Consider the following 25,904-nt stretch of genomic DNA (forward strand, 5'->3'; position numbering starts at 1 on the left):
TGGCCATTTTGGAACCGCCGATCAGCTGTGCGAAAATGGGGCCTTTCGGAGGACCGCGGGGGAGCCCTTCCCCCCCATCCCCCAGAAGCCGGCATTTTCGCCCAGCTGATCGGCAGGGCTTCGGGATGATGGGGGAAAGCGCTCTCCCCATCATCCCGAGGCCCCGCCGATCAGCTGGGCAAAAATGCGGGCTTCGGCATGGGAGAAAGCGCTCCCCCATCATCCCGAAGCCGGCATTTTCGCCCAGCTGATCGGCAGGGGCTTCGGGATGATGGGGGAAAGCGCTCCTCGCGATCATCCCGAAGCCCCGCCGGTCAGCTCCGCGAAAGTGGGGTGTATGGGGAAAAATCGCTTTGCGATTTTTCCCCATTGAAAACATTGTTATGCAATCGCTTTTGCGATCACAAAATCTTCATCAGTATGCGGATTAGTCGTTAAACGGGGCACCCGTTAAGCGAGGCACCACTGTATAGAGTTTGGAAAGTTATTTTTCAAGCATAATTAATTACAGTCATAGTTTTAGCCCTGCTGGTGGCTGATGATAAAGCAACATTTCTTTAAAAAGTAGTTATCTACTTTCCTGTTTTCTAAAGTAACTAGAATAGCTTCTCATAATTATTGCTACAAAAGAGAGTAAAGCTTAAAACACAACTCAGAATCAATTCTCCATATTCCTTCTTCATTTACAACATATCTCTGTAACTATAGAAATAACTTTAAAAAGAGTTCAAACAAAGGAGTAACCCTATCCTTCATAAATTTAAAATCATACTGTAACTTTTGTTATTTGAAAAGAGGGTTATTTATAAGCAACTGATTATTTAAAAGTAGCTACTTCCAAAGCCTGAAGAAATGGATAGAGAAGTTCTCTTCTGCCAGCCCTGCTCTGTATACTTGACTCTCAGTCCAACTTATTAACCAAACATATACTTGCATATATCTCTAAACAAGCAAAGACATACAATGCTGAACAGAACATTATTTGTAGGGGCTACATTATTTGTAGTTAACAGAATTACTACAATGCAATAAAATCTAGTAAACGAAAATTTCAAAATAAGAGGTTGAAATCTCATGTAGATTATGCTATATACGGCTCATTACATGATCTGCCATCCCAATTTTCCAAGAAATTATACACTTTCACTTTCTCCCCCAAAGGTATAATTACTTTCATCACCAGGAAGCTCTGGTAATGTCATCCCACTCGCAGCAATTTTTGGTAATTAAAAGTACGCCATCCTGGTTTATAGCCCCCAATAGCTTCCTGGCAATGAAAGCGATTACAAGAGCCTCAGGACTTTCAAGAGAAGAACTGGAAATATTACACTTCAGAAAAATGGTCACAGCTGACAATATCCTCAGCCATATGCATTGTAACTTATGGTAGCAGGATCTCAGTCAGGAATTTGAATCTATACATTGTTGCTTATATTGCACAGAAATTAAAACTGAAAGAAACAACAAAAAGAAATTTTATTTTGGAATAGAACCTAAAATTCCATACATACTGTATTTGCAAGAGCAATATTACATCTCTACCACTATAACGGAGATGCTAATTGCAAAAAATATTTTATCAATAATATCTACACCATTACTAAAATAATCCTGATGCCAATTCTAATTATGCACTCTTCAAACCACCACAAATAAAATCATTTCAGAATGAAAACTTCAGAATGGGAACCAATTTTTACAAATGTACCTGAGGACATTTCTGATGATCTACTGTATTTAATTATTTTTTCCAATTGTTCCCGATTTTTACTAAATAGTTTTGCTTGAACAACTTCTTCTTTCCGAGCTGAGTGTCTGCTTCTAGAATTCCTATAAGGTTCACATGTACTTGAAGCACTGGCACTTTCAAAACCTTAAATGAAAATATCCATTTTTAGAACTTGAAGAAAAAGTTACTCTAACAGTCTAAAAATTAAACTAAATATTGCATTTCTACATCAACTAATATTTTTTAAAAGCTTTCAAACTAATATATTTTAAAAGATCAATTTCTACATACAAATAATGGCTTAGAGATCATAAAAGTATTAGATAAAGTCAACAGAACTGTTTATCAATGGCTATTAATTAGTGATGGGGGAAGACTCACCATTTTGGAGAGTCGTCCTGCTTCATGATTTGTCAAAAGTTGACGAAGCATAAAGCTCCCCCCCATTAACACACGAAGCACAAAATTTATTCGTCAATTTGTGTTTTTTTTTTCCAAAAACACCTGATGCCCCGGCCACCACCCCCTCACCGTAGTCGCCACCGTCACCTCCAGCGGGCCTCCCCAGCCATGGCCTGTAGAAAGGGACACTGGCTGCCCTTTGCAAAGATGGCAGCTCTGGCTTCAGTTGCCATCTTTGCAAAGGGCAGCCAGTGTCCCTTTCTACAGGCCATGGCTGGGGAGGTCAGCTGGAGATGGGGGACGATTACGGTGGGGGTAGTGGGGCAGGGAGCAGCTAAGGTAGGGAGAGGAAGGGGCAGGGAATAGGTTGTGGGGGTGGGTGGTTGCCTATCAGGTTGGCAATCAGGTGATTGGCAGGCCGGTAGGCAGAATGGGAAAGCCATAGGAAGAGAGAGAAGGCTAGCCTTCCCTCTCTTCCTATGGGGGAATGAATAAAAATGGGGAAATATTTGTCCCTTCATATTCATCAGGGTCTCTGGAACCCACAAATATGATGGGATGAATATTTAACAAATCAGCGATTTCTGACGAAATCGATTTGCAATCCATTTTTTATTCGTTCCCATGTCTAGTATTAATCATAAAATCTAATTGGAATCTCCATTTCCCAATCCGGGAGTTGATTCCACAAAGGTGTAGCCACTAGAAAGAAGGCCCTACCTCTCATAGAAGATTTATGAGCCTTCCTTGGGATTGCTACCCAGAGAAGCTTCATCTGCTATGACCTGGTGGCTTGTCATTTTGATACAGTGATCCCAGGTCAAACTTGCTTATAAAAGTTGCATTTTTTTATTTTACTTTTCTTTGACCCTCTGCAGTAGTATAGCAGCCTAAAGCTATAGATTCTTATTCTGTTTTGGAAGCATGTGTAAGGTTATAGTTATTCCATATAACCACCTTACATTTACTCCAGATAACCAGTTCACGACAAAGGCTTGGTTTCTTGAAGCTACGTTTATCAATGCAAACTAAAAATGCCTCTTCATGAACATACATATGAAAAGTAGAGGATTTCACACTGTTACCAACACCCTTAATGTGCAACAATAACAAAGGGCAGCTGAAGACTATTTAAGGATAATTGGCCTACTACACTAAAAGGTATCAAAATGGGTATACTTTATTAATTCTTTGTAAGTCAAGAATCCCTTCGTTACATAATAAATTACACTTTAATAAATACTAATCTGTTATTCTGTTGTGGATGTTAACATGTACAATACAGATAACTACAAAAATATGCTGCAAGAAGTCATGGAGGAAAAGTATATTCTTTATACTTGTGCATAGGGGAGAACAAAGTTCTCAGGGTGTAGAGAGGCTGGCTGCAAAACCTCGGTTAGCAGTTGGATCATCAAGGGGCTTTTGTTTAAGGGAAAGAAAAGGAAACTGCCAAGCTGCTGTTTGGCAACACAACCTAGTGTCATACAAAAAAATTGTTTTATGTTTGTGTCACTGCCTAATTTGGATGCTTTTGAGGATATGGTGGTTGTGAGTACTGGAAAAACCATAGCCTCTTGGCTACTTTCCAGTGCTCACAACCACCCTATCCTCAAAAGCACCCAAATTAGGCAGTGACACAAACATAAAACAATCCCAAATCAGTCCTGTATAATGTGAACTTACCATTAGTTCTAGACCGGTTTTTAAACTGAGAAGTATTCCTCTTCTTGTTTTTGGACTTCGGCGTTTTGTCTTTTGAAGCCAGACTGGCCTGTGCAGAAGCTTTCCGAGGTTTAAATGTTTTAGTCACTGTAGTTGGATCCACTGGATCAGGCAGGCTACTAAAGCTCTCTAAAGATTCTTCATCAAATTCTCTTCTCCTGCTGGTGTCATGTTGAGCTCTGTGGTTACCACATGTTGCATTTTGTACTGGTATTGCAAATCCTGTATTGAGGAACAACTGCTTCTCTTTTCCTCCTTCCTGATTTTCATTTAAATAAGCAGATTTATTCTCCAATTCCTCTTCAGACTGCCTCTGGCCTCTTTAAAAGAAATAGAAAGATTCAAAACACAGTGAAAAACCATGCTGTGGCGGTGTGGACACAAGCTTTCCGAAACATAGATTACTACCTATCTAATAGACAAAAATCTGTTGCCTAGCATAGCAAACTGCATTAGAGTAGGCTCACTATACTAACAGGGACTCAATTAGTCAACTCCTCTGTAAGTTCCATTGATTCAAATGAGCCTATTCTGACTGCAATTTACTTTAGCATAGGAACAAGATTTTGGCCAATGACTGTTGCGATCTGTTGTGCAACCCCTAACACCAATTAAAGAATTGGCGTCAAGCTATGGAACAGCAAGATCCGTGCCTCCAGCATCCTAATTTTGCATCTGTCCTTTCACTATTAAACATGATCACCATTAACCATAATTAACATCTAGAAGTACAGATCCTGAATTCCAGCAGACAGATTTAGAGCACCTTCAGGAATTTTCCACAAGTACACTGATCATCAGTCATAAGGCTGAATCACTGTAAAGAGAATTCTTCTTGCAAGGGGACAGGAGGAAGGAGCATGAGATCCACAAGCTTTACATCTGCAGTTGCCCTAGTGTGTTTTTCAGTTTAAATGCAATGTTTTCGGGCTGAACTTGAACAAAAGCATTGAATAATTGGGCATATATAAGGCTATTTCACATTCAGCAAATTGATTTAGAGAGTCTAATTTAATTTAAATAAAGTCTCTACTGGCAGACTGATATTCTGATGCACAAATGACTTCTTCCTCTTTACTTGCCAATATCAATATTATCATCAACAATCTTATCATGTTCATCACTATTACTATTCAAGAAAAAACAATGAAATAAGCAGACCTATTTCTGTGATTTGTCCTGCCAAATGAAACACAAAACCAACACTCTTCTCAATCTCTGAACTATTATCTGATTTTTTTTTTGTTTTGTTTTGTTAACTATGGCATTTAGAAATGTCCTTTATTCCTCAACAACATGCTTCAGGATGGTGTTGGACAGCCTCAGTGAGTGTGTCATTTCTTTTACTCTCCTTCAAAATGGCACTATAATGTAATTCACATTTTTTTCACATAAACTAAACCCGAATCAGTTTCAAGGGTATATACTGTACTTTGTTGTTGGCAATGTAACTATAAATCACTATCAAAACAGAACTTCAAGAAAAGCTGGACCCAAACAAACAAAAGTGAGGCGGTTTCTGTGCTGAACTCGTGTCTGGACCTGATAATGGACTGGATGAGGGTTAATAAATTGAAACTCAATCCAGACAAGACGGAAGTGCTGTTAGTGGGTGCTTTGCCGGACAGGTTGGAGGGCCATTTCCCTGCCCTGAATGGGATTACACTCCCCCCAAGGGACAGGGTCCGCAGCCTGGGGGTGCTCCTGGACCACAGTCTAACTCTGGAAGCCCAGGTGGACTCGTTGGCCAGAGGCGCCTTCCTTCAGCTGCGGAAATTATACCAGCTGCGGCCCTACCTGGACGAGCGGAGTCTCACGACAATTACACACACACTGGTAACATCTCATATAGATTATTGCAATGCGCTCTACGTGGGGCTGCCTTTGTAGACGGTCCGGCGACTGCAACTGGTCCAGAATCGAGCTGCGTGGCTGGTGAGTGGTGGGGCCGCTAGAGAGCACATCAAGCCGATTGTTTAATTTACATTGGTTACCAGTTGCTGCCCGGGCCCAATTCAAAGTGCTTGTTTTGACATATAAAGCCCTAAACGGCTTGGGCCCTGGATACTTGAAGGACCGCCTCCTTCCATATGAGCCTACCCGGCAGTTAAGATTTAGCCAGAGGGCCCTTTTGAAAGAGCCATCCCTCAAGGAGGCTTGTAGACAAAGGGCCTTCTCGGCAGCTGCCCCCAGACTATGGAATGCCCTCCCGACTGAAATTCGTCTGGCGCCGACATTGATGACATTTCGGCGCCAGGTCAAGACCTTCCTGTTCCAGAAGGCTTTTAATTGAAATAACATCAACTGTGGGTCCTGATGATGGCAATTTTAATTGTATTTTAATTGTATTTTAATCATTTTATCTTTTATTGTATTGAACTGTAATTGTTGTGAGCTGCCCAGAGACCTCTGGGTAGATTGGGTGGCATAGAAATTAAATAAATAAATAAATAAAAGTTAATGGGCTGTTTATTTGACCAAAGGAAGCTGTAGTTTATTCAAATGTTTTTTTTAAGAAAAAAAAACAAATCAATCCCCTAGCTACTTTATTTTATGTGGGAACATTTTTTTTCATTATACGGTAGCTGAAATCCTGTTGTGCTGCTCCATGTGTGCAATGCAAAGGTATGGAACCAGATCTGAAACTCACAGCATGGCAGAAGTGCTATTCATGAAACACTTCTGCATGCGTGCTGTGCAACAGTCAGAGAACCATGAGAACAATTGCACAATAGAACTGCGCAATCTTCATCAGCTGGGCATAACATTCAGCAAATTTATGTATGATTTTTGATTGTGTGAAGGCAAAGAGGATGTCAGCCTATGAATCTCAGAGAACAGTACATCAAGTGCAAAGTAATTCAATACACATTCGGAAGAACTGGTTCTAACATGTATTCTAATATGGATGCCAGTACATCGGCTGTCAAATAACTGATTTAAGTTTAAAGTACTGTACCTTGGTTTCTCTACTCCGGCATTGGAATTACTTTCAAATGGCTTTGGAAATGCCATGTAGTCAGTTTTCCCAGCTATGTTGTTTTCTAATGGTGGCTGATGTTCACTGTTTTGAGCATTGCAGCTGCGTGAAAAATCCCCCAAACCAGATGGAAATATTGGACTGAAGTTAATACCTGTGTAAACAAAGCAAGATGGCTCTCCTATGTGATTTGGATGCTTATATTATAGTACAGAAGAACAAAGATTTGTTATCATATTCAAGTGTATTAAATTTATACTCCATCTCACTCAAAGGAGCTCAATATTGACATCTCGTTTGTTCCTAACAACCACATACAGTATTGAGATGTTACTTTTCAGCCTATCCTCACAAATTAACTAAGCCATATAACAGCTGAAAATGTTTGAATCATTCTATATGCAATTTCTTCTCTATTTCCATTTAAGACACAGTTTTTAAAAATTCAACTAAGTGAATGAGGATAAGGACATAAATTGATTATCACAGAAACAGCAGCAACTTCAATACCTTGGCTTAAAGTAAAAAAAAGAATATTAGCAGGAAAAAAATAAAACTAGACTTCCACTGGTCTTCTCAGTGGTCTAAGGAAATAGTATATTTCTTTCTATGGTATACAGGCACAATACAGCTTTTACAACCAAACTGCACAGCTAGAAAGTGATCCACAGTGCACAGCTTAGAAATAGATGCCCACATCACTTGGGCCAGCTGAATGATACTGTCAATAATTCTTCATGAAAGGCCTACACCACAGGTTGGGGAAGCAGCAGAAACATCTAGTGCTTATGGGTCTCCTAATGGGTATCACTGCAAAGCAGCACTAGCCAGGAGATCCACAGAGGCTCAGCCTCACTTGGTGCTGGTGACACTGGCCTATTCTCCACTACTGGACACAACTGGAAAGAAACAGAAGCCTTTCAATTGTTTCTTTAAAATACATGGGAAAAATTGAAACTGAATACTTGCTCCTGGCTATAAGATCACTAGGAAATATCTACCTACCAGCCTACCAAGGTTAGACACCAGGGACAGATGTCCAGAAATGCAGCAATGAACTCTGTAGAAGTCAGCTTTGGAGACTGCTGCATTAAACTGGCGCAGCAGCAAATGCCACCAAGTTACTGTAAATCCCAAGGAAATGCTAGAGTTGGCAAAAGAAAACTTTCTAGAAGGTGAGGAAGGATGCTGTGCTTCAGCTCCACACACCCTAGCACTAGCAACACTATAGTTGAGCAGTGATGAGGAATCAGCCTTAGAACACCAGAGACAAGAAAGCTGAATTCCACAGCCCTGGAAGCAGCTTAAGGCAATGTAATGAGGAGACTTCCTGTGGATGAGGTTAAGTGTAGTGTACTCAGCTGCAATGCAACAGTAGGGCAAGACTTGTAAAAAGCATAAAAATCATTGATATCCCATACCCCTGTACACCAAGTTTCTGTCTAGTTCTTGACAGAGGGAAAGCAGGGAATGGAAGAAGACAGAAAAATACAGAACAAAGACTGTAGAGAGTTTCCTTCTCTCTTCTGGAACTGAAGGTTGTTTTGGCTCTACCATTTCAAGATGGCAGAGACAAAACACAATTTACTCCTGTTTACACTTCTCCACTCAACCAGGAAATCAATATGAGGCCAAGGAATGACTACAATAGACATGGCAAAAACTGTGCTATACAGATATCAAGTTCTAAGTAGTCCCAATTATAATTATTACTTTTTTAAAATCGGAAAAAAGGTTGGCAGAAGGTCTACACTGGAGGAAAAATGGTATGATGTGACGATCACAGCTATTGATCTGAGACCAGACAAGCAATACCCTTGGGGATATGCTGACAGACATTTTTAAGTTCTCATATTGCTTACCTGGTGGGAAAGCAGAGAAATTTGTGAACCCAGGCATATTGAAGAGGTTCATTGTCTGGGAAGGAAAACTGAAAGGACAGAACACAGTTGGTGACGGAGGTGGAGGAGCTCTGTTGGCCTTTTCCTTTTGGGGTGTTCTTGCCTGCTGTTGCTCTTGCTGACACATTAGATCATTTAACATTTGCTTCAGCCTGTAAAGTTAACAATAAATTTTAAACAGAGAGATATAAAAGAGCTTTTCAGGCAAAGTAGTATTTCAAGTAATTAAACAGTCAAACATCTCAGCTGGTTAGCAAGTGTTAATATGTAGAAAATTCATCTTTTTTCTAAATTTCAGTTCTGCCAAGTTTTCTTTTGAAAAGCTAAAATTGTTCTTCCTGCACCTCTACTCCAATGTAAATGTCACACAAAAAATTGACTTCAAAGTGTTAATGCTTACGTATAAAGCCCTAAACGGTTTAGGGCCTCGATATCTGGCAGAACGCCTACTCCCACCAAGATCTACCCGTGTCACTCGTGCGAGTCAGGAGGTGAGGTTGAGGAGCCTAACGCCGAGGGAGGCCCGGAAAGAGAAGACAAGAAATCGGGCCTTCTCGGCGGTGGCTCCTCGCCTCTGGAACAATCTACCGCCTGGGATTCGCGGAGCTCCCTCGCTGGGCATCTTTAATAATCAACTGAAGACATGGATGTTCCGGCAGGCCTTCCCACCAGACAATTCTTGATGCTCCTCTTCTTTCTTTACTAGTTTCCTATCTTTGTAAGCTTTTTACTATTTATGCTGTTATATATATGTTTATTTTTATCATTTGTTGATTGTTAGCCGCCTAGAGTGGTCCGAGCTGACTAGATAGGCGGGATATAAAATAAGTAAGTAAGTAAGTAAGTAAGTAAGTAAGTAAGTAAGTAAGTAAGTAAGTAAGTAAGTAAGTAAATAAATAAATAAATAAATAAATAAATAAATAAATTTTTACACTGTTAGGATGATCTGGTTGTTTCTTAAACAGCATGCAACAGTTAATTGTTTAGTGTTATACACCTCACTGCAGTGTTTGCTTTTAACTGGATTGAGTCTCTAAAACATCACACTTCTCTTTTCTGTACAGAGTCTCACTCAGTGAAAGTATGTACAAAATACAAAGATCTCAGGGATGTACACACCGGTTCCTGGATCTTGGAGGTCTGTTCACATGACCCACAACCCCAAAAATATTTCTAGCAGAAATGAACTGCTGAGTTATTGTTTTTTCACTGAAAAAGTTCCTTTACTCTTCTGTTCCTATGCTTTGAGAGGAACCTAGCACCTTCTAGTGGGGCGGTAAGGAGTCCTCAAAACATGACAAAACTGTCACACACACACCCATATCCTTAGAGGGCAAAGGAAGATATATTTCCAAAAGTTTTTTTTTAAGATTTTAACACATTTGAGTCCCTGGAAGCCATATGCAATCCCATGGCTGCATGTTGCCTGCTGCTGGTCTAGAGTGATGTGGATTCTTTTAAGTATCTTAAACATAAAACACCAATTCTATACTACTGTTACAGTCTTCTGCTCAATACTGAAGGTCAGACACAAAGTTAAAAAATACCTCTGGACATTATTTTGTTGCCAGGTCAGCTGCGTATAACACTGATTTAATTGATGCATTATAACATGGACTTGTGGCGAAGCAACATTACTGGGCATCATACTGTAAGGGCCCGTAAGCAAGGTTTGCAATAGACAGGAGAGAGTCTGTAAAAAACAACAACATGTCAATTGAAATTTCAATTATGTTCTCATTAATGTTCACAATCCCCAATACTCTATCCCACCTCTCCACACCATTTTGACTGTGTACCTTGCAAAAAGGGATTAAAACAAAATTTAAAACAATCGCCAGTATAAAAAATAGCAACAGTATTAGTCAACAATATCAACAACAACAGTAATATCATGTGTGCTGGCCACCATACACGTCTCTAGAAGGACAGGAAGAGAGGCAAAGTCTATAGCTAGACTAGCCCCAGATATATGCCTCATGTCACAAGCTGTACTGATGTAGATCTTCAACCACCCCTTCAGATGCCTCTTAGCACCAGAGAGGCTTATGAACTGCAATGTAAGACTCCACTGAGAGAGAGAAGAGAATCAACAAGGCATTATCACAACTAATGTCAATGTAAAGAGTAGAAATGAGTTTGACTATATTCAAAAAAAGATAGTGAATTTAAAAAATAAAAGTAAAATAAAATTTTAAAAATCTCCAGACCTGTTCTGCTGTTTTCCCAATTATCTTAATCAGAACGTAAACTTGGAAACCAATTATATTAAACAGAGACTGTGGCTCATAGGCTTTCTAAAGGGTTAAAGTATATTCCCCCTCCTCTTCCCCAAAGTAATGACAGCTCAACTCAGTGTCCCTTTTTTATAAAATAGAAATGATGATCCAGAGAACAAATGGTGGGTTTCACCTCAAATAGCCTACTGAGATCTTTATACTATGGGAAATAAAGTTAAAATTAAACTAGCAGATGCAAGCCCTTGTCAAAAAAGCCTTCAATACCTTCAGCCTTGACTCTGCTCCAACTACGACAATAACATTAAATTGAAAACACTTCTAAGAATTATGAAAAATACACAAGAGTGGAAAATCAAAAAGGCTCTTGCATTCTACCTGTTGATCCTGCATTAAAGTCTGGCAAATATTGACACTGAATTCAAGCTGTTTTTTGAGCTGATTAATCTGTTCTTGCCATTGCTCTTTCTCCTCCACATAAGAAAGCTCAGACACCCAGCGATGGTTTTCCTGACGCCGCATGCTGATGTTCTGTTGTTGCCTTGCTTTAGCTGGGGGACAGTAGCTTTCATCTGCTGAAAGAGGTTGTGCATTCTTCCAGCTGGAGATGACATAAAGTGTTACACATTTCAAAGTCTCCTGATAAAAAATATTTCACAAAGCAAAAACCAGATTAAGAGGACAAAAGTAACAGTCATTTCAAATGTAAGGAAATATGTCCTGAGAGCAAATTACTCATCTTTGCGTGTAAAGGAATCAAAGATGTTGCTCTAAACTCCTGCAAATTATTTTGCAGAATGAAAAGAGTGAGCCATATTTCAATGGACAAAACAGGTGCTTCCAATAAAGAGTGGAAGAGTGACCAGAAGAATGAAGCTAGTGAGAATAAAATTCTGATTGAAGCCCAGCTGAACTTCAATTGCTTGGTGGGCTGCAGTTGTTGGACAATAATGCCTGTCTTCTTAGTCATTGTTATAATCTTTAACAAATGATCCACTGCTCTGTAGGGGCACTGTCCCCATCAAATGGCAGATTCTCTGTATGACTTTCTGAATCATACGTATTCACGAAGGCTTTCACAGCGGGGAACTAATGGTTGTTGTGGGTTTTTCGGGCTCTGCCGTGTTCTGATAAATGCTCAACTCTCAAGCAAACTACACCAGAGCACAGAGTGCTGTCCTCTGAAGATTCGGGCCACATAGACTGGCGAAACGTTAGGAAGAACAACCTTCAGAACACGGCCAAAGAGCCCGAAAAACCCACAACAACCATTTCTGAATCATAACCAATGAAAGCTTGAAGCAAACAGATGGTGACATAAGCACAATTACCTACGTCCCTGGCCAAGTGCATCTGTTGGATAAAGAAATGAAAATATCAATACTAAGATGAACAACTACAAAGAATGTTTGCTATTCAACAGTAGCTCAGGGAAAACACCAAAACAGATCTCTTTCCATGTACTTTCATGGCAGATTTAGAGTAGCTATTTAACATCTATATGAGGCCGCTAGCGGGGGTCATCAGGAGGTGTGGAGCGATGTGTCACCAGTACGCTGATGACACTCAGCTCTGTATCTCCTTTTTGCCAACTGCAGGTGATGCCGTCCTGACCCTCCAGCGCTGCCTGGAGACTATACTGGAATGGATGCAGGAAAATGGTCTACGGCTGAACCCGGACAAGACGGAAGTCCTGAGGGTGGGGCCCCCCGTGGTTGGTGGCCTGGTTGGCCCTCTCTCCTTTGGGGGGGCGACCTTGGCCCCGGCGAGCGGGGTCCGCAGCTTGGGCATACACTTGGACCCGACGCTCACCATGGAAACACAGGTGACGTCGGTCGTCCGCTCCGCCTACTTCCACCTCTGGCGGATTGCCCGGCTGCGGCCCTATCTCGACACGGGGGCCCTCACTACCTTAGTACATGCACTCGTAATCTCAAGATTAGATCACTGCAACGCGCTCTACGTGGGGCTACCTTTGAGGCTGATACGGAAACTTCAGATGGTGCAGAACGCAGCAGCCAGACTTCTTACCGGAGGGAGAAAATACCATCACATCTCTCCCATTCTGGCTAGACTGCATTGGCTGCCCATTTGTTTCCGTATCGACTTCAAAGTTTTAATGCTCACTTATAAGGCCCTAAACGGTTTGGGACCTCGATACTTGGCGGAACGCCTTCACCCACCAAGTTCTACCCGAACCACCCGCGCGAGCCTGGAGGTGAGGCTGAGGGGCCTGACGCCGAGGGAGGCCCGGAGAGAGAAGACAAGAAACCGGGCCTTCTCGGCGGTGGCTCCTCGCCTTTGGAACAATCTCCCTCCTGAGATTCGCACGGCCCCTTCGCTGGGTACATTTAAAACTCAATTAAAAACATGGCTTTATGTCAAGGCCTTCCCTCCTGCCAGCGTTTAATTTAATTTAATTTACTTTTCTCTTCTTTTTCTACTTATTATTTATGATTCATTATGTTTTGTTAATTGACATTTGATATTTTTGGATTTATGCTGTTATAATAGTATATTTTTATGTTAGCCGCTCAGAGTGGTATTGACCTACCAGATGGGCGGGATACAAATCAAATAAATAAATAAAATAAAATAGATGTGTGGTTGGGATTCCACCAAAATCTACTCAGCTTTAGAAAGTTCTGTACATGGCTCTGTGCAAGCACAAAACCCATGTGTGTGATTCATAAAGACAATGAATTATTGTAACAGTTGAATGGTAAACTGACATGTGAATGGAAACAATACATTCATACCCGCTTACTTTGCCAAGTAATATAGACATTCAAAACAAACCCCATAGTACATAGCAAAATACTAGTATCATGCTGAGCAGTTTAATGACATTCCATGGAAAAGCCCTTCTTAAAGAATGTTACAAATTTACTACTGGTACTAAATATACAACTAACCTCTCCTTGTCTTCCTTTGTAGAATACATGTTTTGATCCATATTATTGGGACATATGGATAATTCATTGGAACTAGAATCTTGTTCTTCTTCCTCTTCTTCTGCTTGACCAAGACCATCAGATAGATATACCTCTTCATCATCTTCATCAAGTGCACACTGAGTAGACCCTCCCCATGTTGCCATTGTTCTAGTATTAGATATTTTAAAAACAGTTATTCTGCTGCTCATAAAGAATGAAGTGAGATTATATTCACAAACACTTATCAATTAAAATCAACAATATGCATTTCTCAATTTAATTTCAAGTTCTAGAAATAAGAATTAATTTAACGTATCTATATCATGTGCTTCAGGAATTCTACAAAACACAAACGGTATTAGAAACATAGTTATGACTTTGTCATTTAAGATATCACCTACTCCGGTGTAACGACCATGTGGCTTTATTTTGCAATGGGGGGCATTAAATGAAAAATTTTATTTATCAATATGTGAAACTAGCAAGTTTGGCTACATAGTCCTCATCAATCTGGCTATGCATAACAGCAATTCTAAATCTAATACAGATGAAGTTTTAAGGGTATTTGCTTTAAATATATCTCGCAAAAAAGACATTTTTTTTTCCTCCAGTCTACTCGTCACTGACTAAGCTCCTGTAGCTTTCATATACAGTGGTGCCTCGACTTACTAACGTCCTGATATACAGTATGACCATTTTGAGTTGCGACCAGCTCTGGCCGCAAAATTTTGCTTTGACTTGCGGCCAGAGCTTCGAGTTGCAACCGGAAAAAGGCAGGAAAAAAGGTGGGGAATTCAAATTTGCTAACTGTTGGTAGGCGAAAAGGCTGCTTTGTAGCTCTTTCGCCCCAATGGTTAGAGTAAGTGCGTTGGAGGCGGCTTCGGACTGCCTGGAGCTACTTTCTGCTCCTGAGTAAGTACATTTACCTTGTTTTGAAGGGTGGGTTTGGGTGGTTTATGTTTCTGTGCTGTGATTTTTTTGTGTTTTGGTGTGGGTTTTTCCCCAGCCCTATCGCATTCCCATGGGGCTGGCTCTGTGTGTGTGTGGGGGGGTGTTTGTGTGTTTCTTTCCAGCTCCATTGTGTTCTGATGGGGCTGGCAGTGGTTTTTTGGTTTTGGTTAAAAAAAATTTTTGGCCCCGCCATGTTCCGACGGGGCTTGCATTGTTTTTTTGGTTTATTTTTTGTTCTTTGGGGTTTTTTGTTTATTTTTTGTTTATTTGTTGATAATTTTTCCCCAGCCCCAACACATTCCAATGAGTCAAAGTGGGAGACAGCAAACCTCCTAGATCAGTTTTTTGGCATCATGCAGGGTTGGGGCAGGGGGAGAGAAAATACAATATATAACATTGAAATCTAGCCCTCTATTTCTAGCACCTGTATAAACACATCATTAAAAAGCAGTTTATTTCATTTTCCCCTCTTACTTTTCTGTTCTGCTTTGTTGGGGAGTGCACTGAGTTTCTGATCCATCACTTTTCATGGATCCAGCACAAGTAGATGCAGTATCAGCTAGATCTCTTCTTCTCTTGTGCTCAGCCATTAAAGCTTCAAGCTGCTTCCTTCTCTGCCGTAATTCCTCTCTTAAAATCTCATGTCTGCGCATTTCAGACCAAAGCTGTTTAAAGATATCACAGATTAAAGAGAAACATTGTAATGAATCAGAGATCAATATATATTATTGCATATTTAGACACAAGACTAAGGGACCAGATATCTTTTAAATGTTCTGAGTTCACTTAATTTAGATGGAGTCAACCTGTCATGTTTTTAATACTTTTAATTTTTTTTAATGTTTAACTTACTACATTTTTCACTCTAATCTTTTAACAACACGAGCTGCCTTGGGTACCATTATTGAGAGGAAAATGGCCTATCAAACAAACAGTTTACAAACAGGTAAACTTTTCTCATGAAGGATATATAAAAATAAATATATGCCAAAAAAGCATCCCAAACATTTTTACATTTTCATTTCTTTTTCAGTCTGTTTTCTCTCAAAATTTGAAATGTTTGACACTACTGAACTTCTCAAAGACCATCAAGGTTGTTAAGTACTATTTGATGTGTATACATCTTGGAGTACTTAAAAAAAAAGCAAAGGCCTCTTAGTGCATTTCTAAAGGAGTAGGGAAAGCAGGTTTAACATTCATATATAACAGTACAAATTACTATACTGAGGTTTATTTAGAATCCAAAAGAAATTGTTATCAGTTTTGTCATGAATATACAGTACCTCACTATCCACCATGGCTGTTTCTTCCGACTGAACCACAGCCTTGCTTGCTGCATTGATGTCATTAGTACCCGGTGCTGAAGTATTCCCCAGACTATTATCCATGCTGGATGACAACTAGAAATGAATGAAATTGCAAAATGACAATCATGGTACTACTCTGAGAATAACAGTGCCATAATTAAACTTGATCAGCATTTGAGCAACCAATTCAACTCTTTAAGGAGTCAGTGGCTGAAATCCTATTGCTTAGTGCAGTCAATCTGAAAACTTTATTGCTTAAAACCGCAGGTTGTTTCTATATACCAATAGCAACACAAAACATATATAGCACTGACATAACATATTTATACATAAATATGACACAGCTTCCCTCCTTTCTTAAGACTTTTCATGCTTGGCATAATTTTCTTTGCTGCCATCAACAGAATATACTGAGAAGGCGACTCACCAAATCCCCAGTGATTCATGAGCCTATTCTTATTGTGATCCTGCTAAGCATCAGGATTTCAGCCAATGTTTCTCAAAAATGAAATTTTTGTATTAATCTTTTATGATACGCGGAACTGCACTTCCAAAATTTATCTGAACAGCCTGCCTTAAGATCAAACACACTGCTGCCTTTCTTTTAATGAATTAATGTTTCAATTAATCTTGCCAGTGGACACAAAACAAAATTGTTCTTGCAATTCAATACCCATTTACAACACAAAACACTTTCTACCTACTTGAAGATCTGGACATGCCTTCTGTAACACCTGAATTTTTTCTTGAATCTTTATGAGTTTTTTTCTTTCTTCTTGGAGATGCTTAAGTTCTCTCTGTTGCTGCTGAAGCTTGGCCTCATAAAATTTCTCCCTACAATAATAGAATTTCATACCTCTCATCTTTTCAAACGCAGTTTCACAAGCACCTCTGAACAGGCAATCTTCCACCCCTATTTGAAATGGATCTATACAAATGGATTAATTTGGAGAACTTCCACTGTGGAAGCCTGCACTTTATTCATTTATTAAATGAACACATTTCAAAACCAAACCTCCCCAACTGCTAAAGAGGACTGTGATTTATGCAAGATATACAGGTGATTGGGTGCCCTGAATGTAGCAAATGAAATGAGTCAAATAAGTAGAGGTAAGGAACAGGAGAATTACACTGATACTAGAAAAAGCAACAGATGTAGCCTTGCTCCATTCTATAGCCCAGTTTTCAAGCAGACCTTAAAAACCGGTATCCCTCCTTGATAACAGATTGGCCAGTTAACAGATTGAATTAGTAATGCAAATGAAAAAGACCATACCTTGTTTTTTCGTTCAGACCCACACTCTTCTGTGACTTATTTGCACTTGTGTGAATGTTGTTTGGTCGCTGCTGTTCTTTTCCTTCTTCAGCTGAAAAGAACTGCTCCTGTCTTGCAGTTTCTGGTTCTCCCTCATCATCCTAAAAACAACAGCGCCTTCAGGAATGGTTTCATCAAAACCCACCTATTTTCAAAACATGATGTGGCAGAGATTTGCCACACACTTGGCACAGCCAAGTTTACTAAGTAAGACATGTTTACCTAAAACAGATGCATAAGAGGTTGGCAGCTAAACAAATGTAGTAAACTGCGTAACTTAAAAGCAATGTCCTCTCTATGCTGCACGCAGAGAGCTCTGTCAGGGTTGTGCACAAGCAGACAACAGCTGGTTTGTTTACCTCCCGCTGTGAATGAAGCTTTGCCCACCCCCGTGCACATTGGCCTTTCACACACTGGAACAGAAACTTAGAGGGAATGTTGCTTAAAAGGGTGCTGAAAAACATACAAAGGATGTAAAAGAAAAATAAATCCTTCCCATGGAAGAAAGCAACACAAGCCATGTGATGTTCTTAACAAGTATTCTAATTAAATTCTTCAAGCTTCAACAAAACACAATTACATCTAGTTATGAAGTGATGGGATAAATGTATGTACTGAATATATGTTTTAGGCACCATCTAGTAAGTTTAAGTCCCATTGGCCCACTGGACAAATTAAGCACATTATATTAGCAAAGGCTTTATGGGATCTATGGTTGTTTTGGGTTTTTCGGGCTCTTTGGCCGTGGTTCTGAAGGTTGTTCTTCCTAACGTTTCGCCAGTCTCTGTGGCCGGCGTCTTCAGAGGACAGCAACCTGAGGTTTCAGTGACATGGAGAGGGGGGGATTTGCTGCTTGGGTAACAGCCTATTCTCCATATTATTTTACACAGGCTTCATGCCCTGGAGAGGACACTCCAGCTTCGCATACAGTGTTAAACCACTAGGCGCTATTCCAAGTCCTCCATATAGAGCACGTTACCATAGTCTCTTGAGACTGAAGGATGCCTATGCTATATAAGACCGATATACAGTGGTGCCTTGCTTAACAATGTTAATTGGTTCCAAAAAAAACATCGCTATGGGAAAACATCGCTAAGCAAAACATCATTTCCCATAGGAAAGCATTGAAAACCGGTTAATCAGTTCCAATGGGAACGGATTACCGTCCTTAAGTGAAAATCGCCATAGGAAACATCGCTAAGCGAAACAATGTTTCCCCCATTGGAATGCATTGAAGCCTATTCAATGCATTTCAATGGCTTTGCGTTGTCCTTTTTCGCTCATTTAAAAGTGTCTTAACATGTTTGAAACCTGTTTTAAATGCCTGGAATCGTTAGTGCACCTTGTAAACATTTGCAAACTTAATTTGGCTTTGTTCTGAGTCTTCGTTAGTTTTTGGTAAATTCCCCCCCCCCCCATTGGAATGCATTGAACGCACGTCGCAAAGCCATTGAATGGATTGAAGCCTACTCAATGCGAAAACGGACATTGTAAAGTGAAAATCGCCCATAGAGAACATCGTTAAACAATGCGGAAAATTCCTCAAAAAAACCCATCGCTAAGTGAATACATCGTTAAACGAAGCAATCGCTAAGCAAGGCACCACTGTAATAGTTTTTTTTTTACTTCTACTAGTACTACTATCATTACTAGTAGTAATAGCATTGGGCTCCTTATTTTTCCAAATATTAACTTTTATGCTGTCTGTAATCAAGAAGTAAAATATAATTCATAAATAAGGACATAGCAAAAATATTTGTAGTATTTCCCAACTTAAAAGCATAATGAAGTCATGCATGAAACAAGTTCTACTGAATTAATTTAATTTTTAAAAGGAAAAAAAAACAATTCAAAATGGCTTCAATTTATTTCAGTATTTTGGCATGAAATGAAGTTCTTCATTAGATCAACGCGCACCTGTACTATTGCAACAAGATTTTGTAGCTGTCTAAGTTTTTGCTTTGCTGCTATAAGCCTGTTAATCTTCTGCTCAAACTCTGCATCAACAGGAGCCTCTTCAGTTATGCTGGTTCTGTGACTGGATAATGACGCTTCACTGGCTCTGTCAGCTTCAGCACCAATGTCATCATCCTCACCTTGTGGAACTTCTGCACCATCATCATCTCTATTATAATGACCGTCTGAAATAATAATAGATAGATGCATAACTACAACTACAATGCTTAAATTGTTTGATCATTTTTCAGCTAAAGGAAAGATTTCAGAAGGAAACCAAAATTAATTGTATAGATTTAAATTTTGTTTTTTAGTTAATTCTGAACACTGCAGACATCAAACATTAGTCTGTCTTTTTTTCACATATAGGAGAAATGACTATTAACTTGTTTCTCACACAACTTTTCTCCTTATGCCAATTTAATAAATTTACCACTTTCGTGTGATAAAGCAATCAATTTTTTTCAATTAGATTGCAGTCCTAGTATCTACATAACATGAGGGTGTTCCTAAATGCCATCACTCTGCATTAAAATTCATTAACTTCATATGTATTGTAAGGATTTCAACTATCTTTTATTTGTAAGCATCACTAAAAATTAAAAAAATTAACAACTGAAAGAAAGCTGAAAAACTTGTGAATTGTCAAAAACAATATGATTGTTCTTCCGTTGCCCATGCAAAATCCAACAAGATTATTCTAAAACGTACCTAATACTGAGGGCATATTCAGCATCCTTACATTGCCAGATTGGTTGTTTATTTCACAAGCTGTGTTAAGGTGTATTCCATTTCTGTTATTCGTTCCACATTGCAAATTGCTATTGCAATTTACTTCACCCCAGCTAGTGATGCCTTGTGGGTTTCTAGGAGGAGGGGGGAAAAACTAGATATAAGTACTTTTAATTCTTCAAAAATTCCAAGACAAAATAATATAAATAAAATCAGAGTAATTTTTAAACATTTATGGTAAGTTATAGCAGCTGAACAAGTAATTATTTTCTTTAAAAGTTAATCCTTTTTCATAATAATATTAAATAACAATAATTTTAAAACTGCAGAGCTGGAAGGGACCCTATGGATCACTGCGTCCAACCCCTGAAAAAAAGGCACAGGAGGGAATCAAACTCTCAACCTCTGGCTCTGCAGCCAGATACCTAAACCAACTTTTATTCCAACACCAAAAAGCATCATGTAGCAATTAATTGATCTATAATGTTAGAAATAACAGCTTATTATTTCTAACATTTGGGTACTTGTTAAATTTCATAGATTCTGAAAACAGGGTACTGAAACAACTGTATAAACGTTCAATTCTTGTATTATGCTACAGTTACAAAAACTGTTTGCCCATAGTTTTCCTTTTAGTAAATAGCACCTGGTAAGCATCTTCTACCTAAACCAGAAGATGATGGACAAAAAGATTCCAGCCCTGAAACTTCAGACTGAATACTATTTTATAAACCTGTAACCAGGCAAATGTCTAGCTTGATAACTTTATGAATCAGCAGGCTGTGTGTTTGTGGGTCAGTCTAGAAGGAAATTAAGTAAATCCTTTTAATGACATACTCCGTACCCAGTAAGAAAACTGGGAAGAGCCAGTTTTGTACTGTGCTATATTGAGGAGCAGAACAGTTTTTCTTTGGACAAAACTTATGTACTAACCTGATAAATATACTAGACTTTATGATGAAACAGTAAAACAGTCAGCTTTGAGAGAAACATCAAGTTATTCAGGATCTTTAGATTTCAAGCACCCCACATCAGTGCACAAACAGAAAGAAGACAATGTGCACATTTACTTTCCCCATCTCTTGTACATTTCTGTACAATTGCTATATATTGTGACAAAACACAGTATCTTTGGCATCCCTGTATTTTAACGACATAGGACATTTCCTATAATTATGCCACCAATATTTTAGTAGGCAATGCCTATAGCCAACCTGAGATTGGTAACAGGCTGAGGATTCTCAAGCTCAGAATCACACTCTGAATCTTCTGTTTCCTCTTCATCTTTAGTGTTTTCATTTACAGCATCTGTCATCATATCTGAAGTTTGTCCATAGTAGTGGACTAATTCACGCAATTCATTCAGCCTCTTCCGAACTTCTTTCAACTTCCTACAATGAAAAGAGATCTAACTGACAGATTGCTCAGTAGATGCAAATACTGCAGAAAATCACTTAGAAACCTGCTTAATTGCTTGTTTACATCAAGGAAAATATAATCCTTAGACAAGCATTGTCTATCTCCTGACAAAACATTAGTTTTGAACAAACTGTTGATAATTTTCACGGTCTCTTTCATATACACTAGAAAAATGAAGTAGGAGAATCACAGAGGAATAATGCCGTAAAGAAAACAAATAGGAGAATATTAAGGCTTATGACTAATTTACTTATGTATGTGCAAAGCAGCTATGCAAAATTAGGGATTTTATATTACAGCACCTTCTAATCTGTACCACTGGTGGCAACCGAGCAGTATCTTAAGGATATTAAAGTCCCCCCCCCACACACACACATATACTCCCAAAGGCTTCCAGGTCAAAACAGATTCCTAAGGAGCCTCAGAAACTGACAGGGGGAGGATAGGATGCTTTAAATGAAATTGTATTAAAGAACAAATTGCAGACTGATGGCATAACCACTGTTTGTGCCTACATACTGTAGCTATACAAATAGTATTCTAGCTAACATGTTAGTCTTCACATGCACACTGCTATGTTGCTGTTACGTGTCATCAAGTCAAAATTGACTTACATAGACCCTAAGAGAGCTTTCAAGGTAAGTGTAATATTTAGGGAGTGGTTTTGCCACTAGTTCCAGTCCCCCAGTGAGTTTCCATGGCTGAGCAGGGATTTGAACCCAGGTGTTCTGAGTCCCAGCCCATCTCGCTAACCGAGTTACTACACCGAGTTAGTGGAACATTTCTATAGTCTTTATAATAATGCTGTAAAGGCAGGTCAGTGTTGTCTTTATACCGTAGTCAATGGTGTGAGACTGAGATAAACTAGTACAGCCAAGGCTACTAATAAGACTGCAGCAGTTGATCTGAACAAGGCATTTCTTTGTTCATAACTCAGACTCTTAACCCCTACATCATCTCTCAATTTATTTCCAGGATTTTGCACTTCACTGATTTCAAAACAGTCAAGCAACATAGATAATACTGAGCTACTCATGCATGCCTTAAGATACTATAATTAATCAGTGGTAAGTCCTTGAAAAATCAACTAGAATACATAGACACTGAACATTCAATACTGAAGACCACAAATTAGCAGGGACCAGCCAAGCTAATCTTTTTTTTCTGTAACAAAAGTCTGAACATGCAATGAAATTGTACTAGTTACAGTATAATAAGTACTGACAGAACCATGTTAAAGTAAAAAGATGTGGTAAAGTGTATTCAGATAAATACCACTTTGAACTCTTAGTAGAGACAGTTTAACAAGTAATACAAAATAAATATCTAAAAATATATTACTGAAGCTTTTCTGTTGTGTTTAGGCTGTCATCCTCCCCACTGTCATTCTGAGAGCTTACAGATTCTGGATTATAAGCAACAGATGATGCTAAGCTATTGGATTCTTCATTGACAGTTGTTGTTATCCCCACAGGTGCAGAGGCTACTAAAGCTGTACATCTTTGGTCAACACTCCTCTGAGGTGATCCTGAAACAGACAAAGACTATAAATTAGAAGATGATCAAATGTGGAAAAAGGATGGACAGAGTATATTTATGATTCTAAAAATGGATTTAAATCAGTTAATGTAGCCTTTGTCAACTACCATCAACCCTAATGGTTTGTCATATCGGCTGATACTAGTGTTAGTTATAATCTAAAACACTTGCAGTGCAGGAAATTGGGAATAGCTTAGGAAAACAATACTAAAAATAGAACACTAACTTATTCAGTCAGGCAGCGCAAGGATATGAATGTAAATGTTTCATATCTGAAACCAAATAATTTCTAATTCAAAATGCATTCAGAAACAACAACAGCAACAGAATAACTAATCTATATATTATTTTCATTTATTTATTATTCTCATTTATGCACTATTCTTCTAACTGCAGACATGTATGTGTTTGTTTTCTGTACTGTCAAGTCAAAATCAAGCTTGCAAGTTAAGTGATATATTTAAGAAGTGTTTTTATCAGTTCCACTCAGCCAATGAGTTTCCATGACTAAGTGGAGATTCAACCCCTATTCTCCAGAGTCGTAGTGTGTCACTTTCTACTACATCAGACTGAGAATCCCACACCACAGCATAGACAACCATGATGGATATAACAAAAGAACAATCAAGTAATGAAATACTTCATATAAAAGGTAAAAATGCAAAGTTAGCAACAATGTTCCAAACAATTTTGTCTTCTATACATTGCCATATAATGCTTCCCTACAGAAGTGGTAGAATAGCAGTTTCCTAACATCCAGAGGTCATCCAAAACAATTCAAGTCTTACACCCCCTCCTGAATCTCTGCAAATATGTCATACTTCACCAGGACTTAGTAAGAGAACTCCAAAACATAAAAGCAGCAACATGAAAAGATGTTTTCCTAATATATTAAAGATAGAAAGCTTTAACAGCTGGCACCTTTCGTTGTAGACAAATTAAACTGGCCTGGGGGCTCATATGGGTAAAAGGGTCCAGTAAGTATGCAGGTCGCAAGCCACATACTTGCAAGGTAACAAACAACACCTTGAATTGAACCTGGAAACAAGCTGGGAGTAATTGCAACTGGTGCAAAATAGGTATCATACTGTCTTGACAGGAGACATATGTAAGAAGTGAATAGTAAACCACTTCTGATTACTATCTACCTAGAAAACCCTGGAAAGAGTAGCTGTAAGTCAGAACTGAGTTGACAGCACATAATTAATCTGTCCTCTCCAAGTAAGGAGAAAGTTTCAAGGCCAAGGATATATGATAAAATGTGCTTTTATCTAAATAGTCAGGAGACAGTCTGATTCATTCAGTCATAGCATGCCATGAAAGTAAACACATACAAAATTAATTCAACCAAAAAGATGGTGAGCTACTTACGTGATGAGTTGTTAAGATGCTGGTCACGAAGCGTATGCAGTTCTCCTAGCAATTTGTCCATTTTCTGCTTTTTACCCTGCAATGCTACCATCTTACTAAAGAGTTGTGCCTTTTCTTCGGACAAATGTTCAGACATGGAAGAATTTCTGCTTTGGGAAACCTCCCTGGTAAGGGAGAGACTCTCTGCTTGCCTTCTATTATCTGGCACAGATTGAGCCTAAAGACAAACATATATTTCATTTATTTCAAGTGCATATTATTAATAAAAGAGTATATCCACCCAATCATACAGCCACACAAACATGCATCATATTTTAATTTATGTTAACAAATACTTCAGTTTTCTGCAGAATTCTGATCATCAGTGGCTGAAATACAGAATAAAGCACATCACACTGTAATATTTTGTTACAAGATCCTACTTGACACACCAGTTGAAATCCTGTTGAAATCCTATAGTTTTGCAAGTGGCATAATGTCGGAAAACAAGTTGATGGAAGTTAGGAAATCTTCATAGAGCATACTTGTTACATAACAAGTCACAAAACCCAACATGAAACAAATAGTTTACATAAACCTTTTAATAGCCATTCACTTCCAAATCTTATGTCACTTGCATAACTGCACAACGGGATTTCAGTCACTATTTGCTACTCATTTTGATGGGTTACCTGATGATTTCTTACTTTAACAACACAAGAAGAATTTACCTGAGAATCATGAAGCTGGTTGTGAAAACGCTGAATTAAATCATTTAATTCTTCATTCAGCTCAGATGTCAGACTCACTCCTGAAATGCTACCTGTAGTTTCTGTTACTACTACATGTAAAAAGGGAAAAAATGAAAATTCCTGACTCATTATCAGAGCATTAAAATGACTCTTCACAATCAAATAAGAAGAGGGATAGAAATGCAATCATGTCAGGTTCAGTAAATATATTAAAGATCTGAAGAGTTACTTTATTTTTCAGGGGAAATCTGAGTGGCCCAAGATTGCACCTCATCTTTAAAAAATGTACATTTGCAGAAATAGTATATTCTAGATCAGTGGTCCACAACCTTTTTGGCACCGCAGACCAGTTTAGCATGCTTGGGGGGGCATGCACGCATCTGTGTGTGCAAGGAGGCAGGAGATTTGTCTCTGCGGCCCGGTTCTGCCAAGGCCATGGCCTGGTGCTGAGCTGCAGACCGGGGTTTGGGGATCCCTGTTCTAGATAATGAAAGACTGGTACATGCTACTAAGATTCCTTCTAGTTTGACATCTGATAGTTTTGGGTCTTCTACCATCAGTGGAACACGGGGATCACAGGGTTTGGTCTAATATAAGCAACCCGTGGTTTCTATTCCAGTTCCATCTATCTCTAAGCTTATGGCAAATAACTTGTGAAGACTCTTAAGTAGGC

General features: G+C 39.0%; 1 protein-coding gene across 17 annotated transcripts in view; it reads right to left on the bottom strand.

Annotated features, from left to right (window-relative positions):
- PCM1 (pericentriolar material 1) overlaps nt 1-25,904 on the bottom strand; it is a 77,946-nt gene that overhangs the window by 26,851 nt on the left and 25,191 nt on the right. For all 17 annotated transcript variants that reach the window (XM_078394636.1, XM_078394631.1, XM_020791472.3 and 14 more), the window contains 17 exons: nt 25,211-25,320; nt 24,501-24,717; nt 22,932-23,118; nt 21,386-21,562; nt 20,151-20,305; nt 19,401-19,624; nt 17,445-17,584; nt 16,873-17,002; nt 16,145-16,261; nt 15,336-15,526; nt 13,890-14,078; nt 11,353-11,575; nt 10,285-10,430; nt 8,699-8,889; nt 6,816-6,990; nt 3,818-4,176; nt 1,709-1,873 (listed from right to left, as the gene is read on the bottom strand). In XM_078394636.1, coding sequence (XP_078250762.1) covers nt 1,709-1,873; nt 3,818-4,176; nt 6,816-6,990; nt 8,699-8,889; nt 10,285-10,430; nt 11,353-11,575; nt 13,890-14,078; nt 15,336-15,526; nt 16,145-16,261; nt 16,873-17,002; nt 17,445-17,584; nt 19,401-19,624; nt 20,151-20,305; nt 21,386-21,562; nt 22,932-23,118; nt 24,501-24,717; nt 25,211-25,320 — 3,096 coding nt within the window. The remainder of the gene's footprint in view (nt 1-1,708; nt 1,874-3,817; nt 4,177-6,815; nt 6,991-8,698; nt 8,890-10,284; nt 10,431-11,352; nt 11,576-13,889; nt 14,079-15,335; nt 15,527-16,144; nt 16,262-16,872; nt 17,003-17,444; nt 17,585-19,400; nt 19,625-20,150; nt 20,306-21,385; nt 21,563-22,931; nt 23,119-24,500; nt 24,718-25,210; nt 25,321-25,904) is intronic.

This window comes from Pogona vitticeps, chromosome 5, assembly GCF_051106095.1.
Source record: "Pogona vitticeps strain Pit_001003342236 chromosome 5, PviZW2.1, whole genome shotgun sequence".
In the NCBI taxonomy this organism is placed as follows: domain Eukaryota; kingdom Metazoa; phylum Chordata; class Lepidosauria; order Squamata; family Agamidae; genus Pogona; species Pogona vitticeps.